General features: G+C 33.9%; 4 protein-coding genes across 5 annotated transcripts; all 4 read left to right on the top strand.

Annotated features, from left to right (window-relative positions):
- The first annotated feature begins 74 nt into the window (after positions 1-74).
- LOC103867728 (nicotianamine synthase 1-like) lies at positions 75-5,310 on the top strand. Its single transcript, XM_033292554.1, has one exon. The coding sequence runs from the start codon at positions 4,705-4,707 to the stop codon at positions 5,260-5,262; it is 558 nt and encodes a 185-aa protein (XP_033148445.1). The 5' UTR covers positions 75-4,704; the 3' UTR covers positions 5,263-5,310.
- A 636-nt stretch (positions 5,311-5,946) lies between these two features.
- Positions 5,947-7,431, top strand: LOC103866448 (serine/arginine repetitive matrix protein 1). The gene has a single exon (XM_033292537.1). It carries the CDS (start codon positions 5,998-6,000, stop codon positions 7,168-7,170), a length of 1,173 nt encoding a protein of 390 aa, XP_033148428.1. The 5' UTR covers positions 5,947-5,997; the 3' UTR covers positions 7,171-7,431.
- Positions 7,432-9,231: 1,800 nt separating this feature from the next.
- On the top strand, positions 9,232-11,515 carry LOC103866447. Of its 2 annotated transcripts, none has more exons than XM_009144371.2 (6): positions 9,232-9,444; positions 9,548-9,593; positions 9,811-10,136; positions 10,373-10,726; positions 10,986-11,118; positions 11,195-11,515. In XM_009144371.2, exons 1-6 carry the CDS (start codon positions 9,439-9,441, stop codon positions 11,206-11,208), a joined length of 879 nt encoding a protein of 292 aa, XP_009142619.1. In that variant the 5' UTR covers positions 9,232-9,438; the 3' UTR covers positions 11,209-11,515. The 2 variants fall into 2 exon arrangements, with proteins under 2 accessions (XP_009142619.1, XP_009142620.1); XM_009144372.3 differs by having other exon boundaries at positions 9,234-9,444; positions 9,817-10,136.
- Positions 11,516-13,604: 2,089 nt separating this feature from the next.
- On the top strand, positions 13,605-14,736 carry LOC103866445 (cytochrome B5). The gene is made up of 5 exons (XM_009144370.3): positions 13,605-13,668; positions 13,771-13,829; positions 13,920-14,035; positions 14,111-14,177; positions 14,269-14,736. Exons 3-5 carry the CDS (start codon positions 13,958-13,960, stop codon positions 14,526-14,528), a joined length of 405 nt encoding a protein of 134 aa, XP_009142618.1. The 5' UTR covers positions 13,605-13,668; positions 13,771-13,829; positions 13,920-13,957; the 3' UTR covers positions 14,529-14,736.
- Positions 14,737-14,825: the final 89 nt, after the last annotated feature.

Raw genomic sequence — 14,825 nt, 5'->3', positions numbered from 1 at the left:
GTTTGACAAAGCAAGGAATTTTTTTTTCAAGTTCATGAGTAAAGAAAAAAAGAAGTAGAATTGTTTTTTAGCAACTCTAAAAATGTTAAAAAAAATTAAATTTCAGATTTTTGAATCGAATTTAAAATATCCTTGTGATTTTTCATTAATATTACTATTCTTTTGATTGGTATCATTGTGATTCTAGCAGTTTTGCAATAAAAACAATTTGTAAAGTTGATGACACTACAAATATTATGGTCTTCATGTAATACATATGTAGTAGTACTAGTGATATTTGATAGGGCGACTGAAGTATTCTTCGTTGTAAACTAGTTTTCACAAATCACAATTATCATGACAAAATATACTTGTAAAGTCAACTAGTTTTGTTCCTTTTGGCTATGATTAATTTTTTCATTACTCGAATATTCTACATAAAATAATTACAATCGGTTTGAAGGACAGAAGTTCATAGCTAATTCACTTAAGAAACAAGCTAAATTTTGGCTGTCATTTTCATTTTTATTTGTCAGAAAATCTGAGGTCGGCGCAAAGAGAAATTAAGTAACTTTAGTTTATAAATTTAACAAGCCGCATAACCCCTTGGAGTTTTGAAAGGTTTTAGTTGATAACATTTTAACTACCTCGTAAATGTTTAATATAAAAGTATTAGTCAGATTATTAAAATATGGATTATTGGACGCGATACTTTTTTTTTTTTTCAGAAGGCGGCATTTGTATAGTTCATGATTCATGATTATGCACAAAAGCTTAGTTTCCACTACCAACTAATATATCCCATGAATACATAAAAACATTTTATCATTTTATATACACAACATATTCAGTATTCCTCCGAAATAGCTAGCCGCATATATATCATTCTAGCACTAGAATATTCATCTAGTGGACCCTTTACGCCGTTATACATTTTCTTAACCTAATTTGTCTGCAACGTTCTAGTTCGGGTGGTTAAATTTTGATTAGCTGGAAAAGAGGGAAGAGGTTGTGTGTTCTAGATTATGCATTTCTTATTGTGCTCAAAGTTGGATATAGCGCGAAAATCGTGTAATTGTTAGTGTTGACCAACGAGAGTAGCTAAATCACATGTTGTTAATTAAAAAGAGTTATCTTGTAAAAAACAAGTAACATGAAATCCACGGCCTAATTTTCTACAGTTTTAATATGGAGTAATAATATAACTTGGTTATTGCATACTTGCACCCATAAAAGCCAAATACAAAGGAGTTAGCTGACCAAAAGTCCAAAACACCTTCTTTCACAAGGGGAGGGGGGGCGGGGTCGTACTAGGACAACATCGCAGCTTTCATAATTATTTAGTTTACAATTTCAAGACACCATGTGGCCTTTTTAATATTGCATGTGTATGGTGTTAGGTTGGTACACGGAATCAGCATTTCAATTTATTACGGCAAGGTAACATATCATGTAGGCTCTTATTCTCCTTAATCTATCAATCTCTGTTGTTACTTGTTACCATAATCTAACGCTCTTAAACCTTGACTTAGTTTGATTATACTGTTTATATATGGTTGTCTTGACTCCTGTTATCTTAGTCGTGCTCTGAACGTTACTTTCAAAAGATAGAGGCAAATTCTCGATTAAGACGTATGGTTCACGGAACAAGAAGACTCCTGTCCAAAACAGATTTCTTTGTACGTTTCTTGTAATTTAACCAAATTTTCATTAATTGCCCTTAAGATTTCAGTTTAAACCATAAATTACAATAATCCATGCATGATTTTTCTCTATTTTCACTTTCCCCTTTTTTGTATACAGCTGGAGAAGTATATAGTCGGACTCAAAACTCAAAAAATATTTTGAATGTTTCAGCATGGGAAATTTCAAATTCTAAAGTCATACACAACCCATACACGGTGTGGTCCAATATTAATAGTGATTATTACATTCAATGGAAATAAGACGTCTCTTTCCTTTCTTCTTGTAAATGCTGCTTTCGATATTTTTATCAGTTTTCAGCTTTTGCTTTACATGTTCTGCACTAATGGATTGTCTGTAAAGTTGTACCAATTCAATGTCATCGGTGTGTGCATTCATCATGATTCTTCTATACTATTTCTTCGAATTCCTCTTTACACACATTTTAAAATAGAACTTACCAATCTGGTTTATCCGATCTAAACCAAACTAAATTAAACCATAATCACATTTTAAATGATACAATTTGACCCCAAAAAAATGATACAATTAAAATATAGAGGATCTTATTTATAAAACTTTCACACACAAAAACGCATTTGGGTTCATTTCTTTTAATTTTAGCATATTTTGCATGTGCTTTGACTTGAAAGAAAGAAAGAAACTAATATATGCTCAAGATATTATAATACAGACTTAGAGTTATAACAACAACGTGTTTATTCACATTTAATCCGACTAAACCGTTCCATGTGTTTGGGAATTTTGACCATTCGAAGCAAAATTAACATAACTAAATTCTTACAAAGAAAACGTGTTTCTACGTGGAATTGTAACCGCATTTCTATGACATCGACTTAAATACCCTGATATTAGTCTGATATTAGTCGGAAAGTATTTCAAATTTGAATGAGGTAATGTAGTAGCCAGTCCATTTTATAATGCGTTTTTTCTGAAGTCGACTACGTAAAAAAAAAAACATTTTTTGTTGTTTATAGGAGAATGAATATAATGGGCCTTTACGCAAGTTACCGAACTAAATGCCTTTTTCTAAAACACCAAGTTTGCCTATATAGTATATGGCATCAAAAGCCCAACGTTTCTCCTAATTGTAAAAGACATTTGTATCATGTTTATTCAGTAAATGTGATGTTTGCTACACTTTGCTCCGTGCATAAACAAAGTTTGGTATCGTGGCCAATATTAGAGGTTCCACTGATTATCACTTGTTAACTACTCATCGTTCCTTATGTCACGATATATTAAACTTCAGATTAATTTGCTAACTAAATTTATATCCCTGGTTTTGTTGACCCTTTCAATAACACATTGACATACATCTAATTTAATTAGACTATAAACATGGGGTAAACATTGTGTATCATACTTATCTATTTTAATCGTTAGGAGTCATAATAAAATTCTCTCTTAGTAAGCATAAAACTTCAGCTGAAATGTGTAAAACTTGTTTTTGATGTACACATATAGTAATAATTTTATAAAATGCAAATTGGACTTAAATTTGTGATGGTATACTTGAGATAGGTCTTCTGATATCCAATAAGCATAACGTATAATACACTTCGAGACACTGTATCATATAAAAAAAGTTTTAAAGGAAAGAATTAGTGGCTTAGAGTAGTGACCAATACATTTTGAATTTAGGCTTTATGAATATGAAAAGAAAAGCTGACGAAGATGCTTAGCACAAACATACTTTCTTACTGGTTATCAGTATTCGATGTTTGGTTCTTGAAGTTTCCCTTTCCATGCATCTTATTAATCCCTGAATAAAGCTAACTAGGTGATAACCCGCGCCTTGCGCGGAATGAGATTATTAATTTCGTTATTTATAAGATAAAAAGATATTAAGTTTGTTTAATGTGGATATCAATTTGGTTATAGGTTGGATTTTTTGGACTTTTCATTGGCCACAACTTATATGTAGAGGTTGAGATATATGAATCATTATCATAGGGTGTCTATTCAATTTGAACTTATTTTTCAGACAAAAAAATAGGATTGGAGCCATCACAAAAGTGCAAGAGATTATCATGAAGGATGTTGTAGAAAAAATCTTATAACTAAAAATACATTTTCATGTTTATGATCACCAGAGGTTTTTTTACTTTCGCTAATCTTCCACATAGACTTGTACGGTTTCAAATCTGATACATCAGTTATCTCAACCATTATAGAAGAATGAGTGAAGAATGCTCAAGTTTTGTGTATAGGTTATGAGTAAGAAAGATGGGAGACACGTGTCATATATAGGTTTATAAAAACCTAATGTAAGTCACGTTGATCGCCGAAAAAAATAAATTAATGTCATATATTTGTGCCTTGCTCAATATAATACGATGTATATATTGCCATAAACCAAAGTTTCGAAATATATACAAATCCTCTATCATTAATCAACCTTGCCAATCAGTCAATGTAGCATAATCCATTTCAAAACAAAGATTAACTGTTTCTGATATAATAACAAACTAATTTTAAATTTTGGTTTAATAGTGTTAACCATAATAATAGGGATTAATTTTAATTTTGAAAACGTTTTTATTATACCGAATGAAACGCTAAGCATTAAACCATACCAGAGCTTAGCGTGTACATCCCTGTTTCGGTTTAACACTCAAGAATAGAGTGTTTCTTTATTATACCAAAAAAAAAACTTGAGTGGGATGAACGTATCTCGTGTGTTTCTTAGGTGTAGCGTTTTTGCAACTCTCTCAAAAGTTGACAGTTTCTTTGGTGTTGCGTTAACATATAATTAAAAAATGTGTTAGGTAATGTCTCAAAGCTGTTAAAAATTATTAACTATTAAATGGAAAAGACGAAACAGTAATACTCCAATTAAAGATCATGAAAAAAAACGCTATTCCGGTTGTAAACGTTTTCTTCATACATATAAATTTTGGAGCATATAACTGTTTTTTTGTCATCCACACAACATGGAAACACGTAAGATGAAAGTATATTATTGTGATCACCATTAAGAGTATTGAGACCAATCCCAAATCTCATTTTAGTCTTGGCATGGCTTGCCAAAAGGCTCATTTCGAGATGCAAATTCTCGACTTGTCTAACAAAATCTCCAATCTCAAGAGCCTTAAACCTTCCACTTATATCGACAATTTGTTCCAACAGCTCATGTCCACGTGCTTGCCTACGGACACAAATATCGAAGTTGAAAAGTTGTGCCCAAAAGTCCAAAACATCAGAACCAATCTCATCAACCTACGTAGTGAAGATATAGGGTATTCAGAGCAACACTACTCTACGGTCTTCGGATCTCTCGAAGAAAACCCACTTCACCATTTAGATCTCTGCCCTTACTACACTAACTACCTCAAACTGAGCAAGGTCGAGTTTGATCTCCTCATGCTACACACGAGCCATGTCCCAACCAAGATCGTGTTTGTGGCCTCCGGTGTGTTGCCCTTCACATCCATCATCTTAGATATGTCCCACCTCCCAAATACGACGTTCGAGAACTTTGACATCGACCCTCAAGCCAATTCACTTGCCTCCCAACTTGTCTCACGCGATACTAATCTTTCTAGTTTTAACATATCTCGTCTGTTTTATAATTGAAGTAAATAAGGAAATAAATTGTGAGAAGGTTTATTTAAGCGACACGTAGCAAATGTAGTGTGAAAGCATTAAATACAATGCATCTCTTTTAATATATAAGGGATTGCCCAAAAATGAACATAAATAAAATAATATTCCACCGTTCGTATAAAAGGTATACAAGGGTTGGTACATTTAACATGATTAATTAGCCGTCAAATCGAAAAAGAGGAGATTATGGGAATAAACGTGTCTCACACGTGGAGAAGCACGACTCTCCTCAAGTGTTAATTAAAGTCCATGGTTCTAAAAAAACTTTATGGTTTAAACATATGCATTGTTTTTTCATGTGCAAAGGTACTATATATTGTAAAGATTTTGTTCTGCATGCAGATTTAGTCGTCTTTTGTGTCGGCGACTACATGCAGACCATATTTTTTTCCGGACATAGGAAAGAAGATAGAATCTAAATTAAAAACTTATTAACGGTGAAAAAACAATTTATAGGAAAAGCTTGATAATGAAACTTAACGATTGATACTAGTCGTAAAAATGTGGTTTTTGCAAGCTGGAAATCTTATTGCATGGATCTGATACCTTTCTTCTCCATTTGCTTTTTTTCTTTTCATGTTTCTCGTGTTTCCTTTTTCTTCAACAAACTTGTATATATATATATAAGTTTCTGGTTACATAATATGAATCGTTCCATCGTGTTTTCACTCTAATAACATCTTCCATTTCAAAATTTATAAGATAATGTCTAACGTTCGTCCATGGTTCCGTCTCTCTAGCATCGCTAGGCCTACATCACAAGCCTCAAGCGACCCACCTCCACCTCCTCAACCCCGACAAACCACTCGCCGTCCGGTCGTAGTCAGAACGCCGGCAAGACAACCGTCACCTCCACGTCAGCAACAACCTCCTTCTCCTCCACGTCAGCGTCCTCCCCCTCCACGTCAGCAAACACCTCCTTCACCTCCACGTCAGCAAACACCTCCTTCACCTCCACGTCAGCGAACACCTCCACGTCAGCGAACTTCCCTTCCACGTCAGCGAACACCTCCACCTCCTCAAGAGCGCTCTCCATATCATTCACCGCCGAGCCGCCACATGTCACCACCGACCCCACCAAAGGCTGCGTCTCCATCGCCGCCACCACCACCGCCTAGGTGGTCATACACGCCGCCGCCACCAACTCTCAAGGAGGTTCAAGAAGCTTTACCACCGCGAAAGCCAACTTCACCACCGAGTCCAGCTCATTCGACTCGGTCAGTAGTAAAACCTGAATCAGAGACTTCTCGAAAAGCGCCATCACCGAGAGCACTCTCTCCTTACACTCTCCCACCTCCTCAGTTACATTCCGAACGTGAAACAACTCAGAAAAACATTGTCACAGCCGAGAAAACAAACCAACTCCAAGAACCAAACCACCATAACCATAACCCTAACCATAATCATCAAGGCAACAACACCAAGAAGACTCCACGTCAGCCATCTTATTCCGAATCCGAAAACATAATGCGCTCTCGAGTCATCACCATTGCAGGTGAAAATAAAGGTGCTGTAATGGAGATCCTACGTTCTCCTTCAGGCAACAAAACCGGAGGAGCGGGACGACATTCCTCTAGGGGTTTTCACGGCACGGGAGAGAAGGGACGGCGAGTTCAGAGTAGCAGCAGCAGCAGTGATGAAGGGGAAGGGAAGAAGAAAGCGACGAAGAACCATAAGGCTAATAATAGTAATCTCCCGATGAGAGCATTTATAAACAGTAACGTCCAGATGATTAACAACTCTATCGTTTACAACTCGACGGCGACTCATCACGATCCTGGCGTTCATCTTAAAATCTCTAGGAAACCTGGCTCCGACAATGGTTTCCACGTCAAGGACTACACGTACGGTAAAAATGGGGGTGGATACACCAACTAATAAACTAAAAGATATCTCCGGAAAAAAAAATGCTCAAGGTTTTGTGTTTACATTGTAATAAAATTCAATTTGATTAAATAAAAATAAAGAATAAGAAAATATAAGTGGGGTTAGTGGTTTCTGATTCTTCTCTAAGCTTTTGGAAACCCCACTTACTTATATGGAGGCTTTGATTCGTTTTATTGAAACGTTTTTCTTTTTTACTTGTAAACGGTTCCCTCTGACATGATCAATGAGATATCGATTTTATTAAGATAAAAATCATGAAATTGTTTCATATTCACTGCATGGGCCCTTATGATTCTTAAGGCCCAATTTATACTGGACAGGCCTATCTTGCACTTGAGGTTTTGACTTTTGGGCCTATGTATACAATTTGTATCTTGATAGATAGGGGTAACGATTTGGATAATATATTCCAAAAGGATATGGTCACCAGACACCATCGACAAACTTACGTGAAAGAAACATGGAACTAATCATGTTACTAATCAAATGACCTTCAAATCAGTTCAATTAACTTCTGCTAAATTTTCTAATGTCTAGTTTCGTGTGTCCGTTACGAGTCATAAACCGTAAAGCGCAGCTCATGCTTCGATAAATCCGCAGGCACCCTTTTATTTACATAAATATCCTACAAAATATCCTATAAATATCCCAACGTATTCGTATACTTCATCCACTTAATGATATCTGTTTGATTATACATACTGTTGAGTAAACAAGGGAAAGAAAAATGCATGATATAACGTCTCATCTCAATGTCCTATTATATGAATAGTATTAGTTGTTTTTAGAGACAGTAAGTCGTCTAACAGGTTGATGAAAATAGTTTTCCTACTAAATGAAGACTGTATATTATATGTAGACGTTTATATAAGTATTTTATTGGATATTTTAGTATTTAAAACTTCTATATATTTATTATTTTAAAAAATAGCACTACCTTTTGGTGTACATAAACACTACCACAATGCTTTCGAAAAGTTGTGTAAGAGAACTAAAGTGATCATATTATTAGGCAAAAGACAACAAAAGCTTAGGAACAAGATGCAAGTGACAAGGAGAAAGGAGGGTGAAGTGTGTGTGGGGTTATTGTGTTATACTTTAAAAGCTCGGGGATACTTTGCATGTGCATGATTTGATGATTTAATAGGTATCCAACGACCTTGCGATTACCTAATACTAATAGTGATGATACTATAGTTTCTTTATCAAACCATTAAACACCGACGAAATGGGGAGAAGCTGGATTAACAGTAAAATCGTAGTTTCTTTTGTGGGGTTTGTACCAAAATCCATCACAAAATGGTAATGGAGACTGGAGAAGAAGTTAACTACATTGATTCGACTAGGTTGGATCCACCGTTGCTAAAATGAATTTTTTTTTTGGGTTATGTAGGAGTAGTTTGGATCTTGGATCCTAATATTTCTCTTGGCCTCGAACAAACTTTTGATGGTATCAGTGACACAACGTAAAACATTCGTTCCACTGCACGACATCACCTAGTCTATGGTTGTAACCGGTAACAAATCAAAGAAATATATGGCATGATAGAAATTATTATTTCTGAAATTTAATGGAATGAAATCAACATTTCATTTATTCCAAAACGTTTTTGATTTGGAATGATTTTTTAAATGATAGTTAATTTTTTTTTTTGAATAGTATGGAATGTTATGAAATGAAATAGAATATATATTCCAGTTTTTAATTGTAACTAGTAAATTTTTTTTTAGAATAAAAATGAACTAAACATTTAGAAAGTTTTAATTCCAAAAAAATGCATTCTAGTTGCAGCCTACAACTTGTGGTGGTACAAAATTGTTGAAATGAGAATTATTGAAATAGGATATCTAAACTGTGACGAAAATTGATTGAAACCAAAACTATCGCTTTTGTGCAACGAATTGTTCCTTCAGTGTCAAATAAAAACGATAAAGCATTGAAAGCAACAGAAGCCTACCAACAATATTACAAGAAATGAACCAAAGGAAGGCCAAGAAGGCAAAACTGGAGATGATTATAATACTATAAGTTATCAGGTCAAAAAGTAATTTATTAATAATCGAGACCAGATAAGCACTAGACCACTTACATGTGGCACCTACTGATTGGTATTGTCTCCCAAAACTCAGACCTATCTCACCCACTGTCCATTTCTTGACACGTGTCAGGAGCTTAAACACTCCCCTTGAGTGTCCAATAAATTTCTCATTTCACACTATTCGTTTGCTTCAAACTCTTCACGAAGAAAATATAATACTATGACGGTACGTAATGTTTTTAGTCATTCATTCACTTGTATGCATTTTTAGCTCCTTTTTTATAGCTCGGCGTATATAATATCTCTGTTTTTCTGGATTTTCTCCGAAGATCTTTAACTGGGTGCAGAAGAAGCTGCACCAAAATGTCATCAGAGGTTAGTTCTTTTGTTTTATTTTTTTTCTTCTCCTAAATCAGTATTTTGCTTATCAGAAGTATCGCGTGCTTAATTAAATAGTAGTTTTATATACAATCATGTGGTTCCCTGTTTATTATTTAGTTTTTATTTGGAACATATATATACTCTCGTGTTACAAAAAGCATAGTTTTGGTCCAAGCTGTATTTAGAAACATGTATTTTCATGTGGTGAAAGAAATAGATGGTGTGGCGAAAAGCGAGAAAAAGAAGAGAGGTGAAGGAACAAGTGAGATAGAGAAGAACACGAAAGCTATAATGGATCAGGTTGGGTTAGTGGATGCTCTTGATAACTGGTTCGATGGAGTTCTCACCATCGGCACATTTGGTTTTGACACTTTGAAATTTCAAGAAGAAGCCGAAATAGATGATGGTGATGAACGCGAGAGTGTGGGTTTGGACTATGTGGTAATCGATGGTAGCATCATCAAGAACGTCAACCAAGAGTCGGACCCTCTTATCTCCAACGAGAATAAGGTTTATGATCATCATGAGGATTTAGAGGTATGTGCGTATAATGATAAGCTATATTTTGACAACATCTTTTGTTTTGAATATGAATTTACAACTTCAAACATTTTATCACCGCATTTTGTATAGGTATTTTTTTTTTATCTTAACTCAAATACTGATGAAATAATTGATGGTCATATACTTCTTTCATGAAAAACGATATTCTAAAATTAATTAGCTCAATCTTCTGATAGATTGATTTCCTTGAGATCTATCGTATTATATAGGCATTATGCATTAATCACTTTGAGTCGGTCAAAACGGTTGAAAGGGCGGTGGTCGTGGCCGCGGCCGCGGCGGAGACCGAGGTGGAGCCGGAGAAGAAGAGGACAACACTAGCCGAGCTTTTCATGGAAGACCGAGTAAAAGACGATGATACGAAGCATGACAAGAAGAAACCAAAGAACCGTAATCTTGATGTTGATGGCCAGGAGATTAAATATCATAAACAAAACGGGTCAAAGCTGCCTAGTAAGTTATCGTTTGCTAAGAAGATGATCATTACTAAGTCCAAAGATACAGAAGACTCGCGTCCAATCAAGAACGAGCATGACTCGCGTCCAATCAAGAAAGTGCATCAGGTAAATATTTTATTTTGATTCCACAACATTGATGATGATATAAAAATGTATTACATGTGCCTGAATTATGCAAGCAAAACGACGTCACGTCACGTCAAGCTCAAGTTGATGTTTCATGTCTGTTATTATTATTTAGTATCTTTTATCTGCATGTCTGTTGTTGTTAGTATCACTTGGTTGCTTCGTAAGTGTACCTATAGGTGTGTATATATCCAGTTGATGTGTACAATTACAACATCATTTATATCTATGATTGTAGATGATAAAGAGGATGTTAAAGAAGAAGATCCATCCAGATATGGATGCGAGTAAGGCGTCTAAAAAGGACGGTCCATACAAGCCAGCCCTGAATTGTGAAGCTCTCGAGACACTTTATCTTCTTAATGTTCCAGGTTCCTCTTTTTGAATTATTTACATAATTAGCGATCAATAGTTATCTTTCTTTTAATCATCTGCGCTGTTGAACAGATTGCGTGGCTTAGAAGTCTCAGAACGACGTCGTACGAGAGCAATTACTGGACGTATGATTTTCATATTATATGTGATTTCTATTTTCTTTTGTTTTTTGAGAGTGTTCGTATCGTTAAGAAGTATTGTTTGTCTTTCACAAAACCACTACGGAGTTGTTACCGTTTATTTCTGTTTTCCGCATATTTTATTTTATTATTATATGTGACTACGTGTTTTTATTCTTCATGCATCGTTCTACAAGTTTCTCTGTAACAAAACAAATTCGTCCTGTATCAGTCTGAGGTATTATTCCATTATGTTTCTTTTTGTAACAAAGTATTATTCCATTGTGTTATAGCTTAGTCAGTCTATAGGTAATTTGTTAAAATGTCATAAATTAATAAAAAAATTGAACCTATCCCAAAGATTTTGCATTTATTTTCACTGATGAAATCTCATTGTCATTGCTAATCATCGACTTCTGCCAATTACATATTATAGAATATTTCTTCCTAAAAATAAACAACTTGCCCAACAAATCAATACTATTAAATTAGGATCATGACCCATTGATATATGTTGTGTCCAACTTAAATTATAACTCATCTAAATATTAAACGAATCTAGCATCTTTCAATACTAATGCACGCTCTTATTATTTTTATTTTTTTGTTTGAAAAAAGCACGATCTTATTCTTCAAGAGCAATTATTTTTCTCTGTCCAGTAACCACTTCTATTTATTGATAACCTTTTTACACATGATTTCTCATCATCATCCTAACACTAAACGCTTATTGAGCAAATGTTAGTGTTGTGAACAGAAAATGATGATAATCCCACCAACACAAACGAGGTATACTAATTTCTGAAGAATCATGGTTATAATGTAATCTAATTTGATAAACCCAGCTTAGCGAACTGGGTTGATAAAACCCATTTTACAGTAACTCATCGTAAACATCTAAGTCGAAGTAATCGACCAAAAAAAAAAAATTTATTACCCTTTTTCAGATGTTTTATAAAAAAGTCATGTTCGAGAACTCGGCCTCGACAACCGATTAGTCGCCAGAAAATCATGGAGTGGTCAGCAACCATGGTGATTTGGTGTTAATTGAGAAATAAATAAAAAACTGAAAGAACTCAATTTTTTTTTGTAGATTTTAAGCTTATAATCACATGTATACTTTAGATTCGTTATATTGTGACTGAAACCTGCAGGAATAACAAGAGAAATCAGCGAAAAATGAAAACATTTCTTATCCTATTAAATTAAAATAGAATTTATTATTTAAAAAAAGATTAATTTAGCAAAATAGCATCTTGGAATTTTAGATTTAAATATTTTATACAAAATTATAAACAATGTATGTTACCATATTTAATATTTTTTACAATGTTTTGAAAACTGTCTCCTGACATTTACTCTACATTGTAGATGGATCAATGGTCAAACCGGTTAAGCGGGTTTTAAATTTTAATTCAGTTTTAAATTAAATAGCTATATATGTATAAGTGCAATCATAAAATTATTTTGATAAAAATTTATATTATTGTTGGAATCTAAAAATAAAATGAGAAATTCAAAAATTAATATAAAAATATGATGAGACTAATCTATTTAGATAGATATTAGAAAACACTATAAAATTTTATGTTTTTTTTAAATCATGTTTCATTTATTTTTAACTTGAATTCGAGAACCCGAGTTTTGATATTGAATCGAATCACCAATTTTAATGAGTTTGACCCATTTATGACTAGATTTGTCAGTTTAATTTAAATATGGTTTTAGCATAATCTTGAACGGCTTAAAAGAGCGGATCACAGTCCAGCTGGTCCAGTCCGCTAACTCAAATATGGGTTTTAGCAAAACATATCGTCTTCCATATGTAGAAATTTTCATTACCAAAAAAATATTTAACACATGTACAGAAAAATAAATCATATGTAAACAAATCTAATACCATTTTCCAAAACTTTGAAATTTAAATGTTACAAATGATATATCCTATAAAGTAATTGACATTATTCAATCATAATATAGGGTAAGTATGTTATGATAAGGGATAACATAGGATTACTTCTATAGGTGCCGATTTTCACAAAACCTCTTACTAATAATTTTAAAAAATATTTTACACAAATATGACTACATAGAAAAATATAAATATGATTACAAAGAAAAACACAAATATAAAAATTAACTTTTTTTTTTAAACAAAAAATATACCCGCCCTTTTGAAAGGGCAGGTCAGAATCTAGTACTATTTCTAAAGTAGGAAAACCTCTTTTGCGTTATTGGGCCTGGTGAGGAAAAGTAACTTTGAGGCTTAAGTTTAAACAAAACGAAATAATGATGGTGGACTTTCGGTATATTTAGTTACGTGATATAAAAACGTGAAGGACTTCACCAACCTGAGGTCGCTGAGCACTTTGACGCGTCTCAGCTACCATTTAATTACAATCATCATATTCTTCACGTTTCATTATGGTAGGTACCATTTTTTACATTTCTTTCAACGCCTTAACCTATTTAGTAATTGTAATGTAATCAAAAATCAAGAAATAACAATATTCAAGAGTTCTTTCACAGCTTATAATATAAACAGACCGCGTGTGGTCTCGAGAAGTTGCGCTTTGTTCCATCTATAGGTTCGTAATCGTGGAAACTCTTCCCTTCAATTGCTTTCTTGATTTTGTTTCAGTGTTATATATTTGAAGTCTAATGAAACTCTATTTCAGGTTAATTAACTTCTAAGCAAGAGCAACAGAGTGATCAAATGGCGAATCTTATTTCGTTTCATGATGTGGCTAAACATAAGTGCAAGAATGATTGTTGGATTCTCATCCACGGAAAGGTCTATTTTTCATGAATCCATTGTTTTTTTCTTAGTCTTCTACTATGTATGAATCTAAAACAAGTGTATCCACAGGTCTATGACATCAGCAGTTTCATTGACGAACATCCTGGCGGTGACAATGTTCTACTCGCCGTCACCGGTACGTACAAATAATTATTGGTTTAATCCGTTTTTTCCATTTCTTTTGGTTTACGTAACTGTGTGAATTTATTGACAACTTACTAAAAAAGGAAAGGACGCGTCGACTGATTTCGACGATGTGAATCATAGCAATGAAGCAAAAGAAACGATGAAGAAATATTGTATCGGTGACGTTGACAAGTCAACGGTTCCGGTGACGGCGAAGTATATTCCGCCGTGGGAGAAAGAATCTACGGCTGAAACCACAAAAGAAGAAACTGGAAACAAGATGCTTGTATACTTGATTCCTCTCTTGATTCTCGGCGTTGCTTTCTTTCTCAGATTCTACAACAACAAGCAGACAAGTTAAAAGATTGATGTTGGAACTTGGAAAGAAACATCCATCACATAGTTTCATATTGTTGTAATAGTATTATTTTGGTCTTGTGCGTTCGTAATAATAATGGTTTCTTATTCAAAAAGTTGACCCGTGAATGGGAGTTCAAGCTTTTATTTCTTTTTGTAACAGCCGTAGCAAACAGGCCAGTTTTTGATATGTTATAAAAAAAAACAATCAACTAAAATAAATTTCATTAACCAAAAGATGAATGGGTGAGGCAAGCTCAATTAACACCAAGTAGTAGTTCGTTATATTGTATACAACTGT

The sequence above is a fragment of the Brassica rapa genome, chromosome A05 (genome assembly GCF_000309985.2).
Source record: "Brassica rapa cultivar Chiifu-401-42 chromosome A05, CAAS_Brap_v3.01, whole genome shotgun sequence".
Taxonomy (NCBI): Eukaryota; Viridiplantae; Streptophyta; class Magnoliopsida; order Brassicales; family Brassicaceae; genus Brassica; species Brassica rapa.
This window is presented reverse-complemented; position numbering and strand designations above follow the sequence as displayed.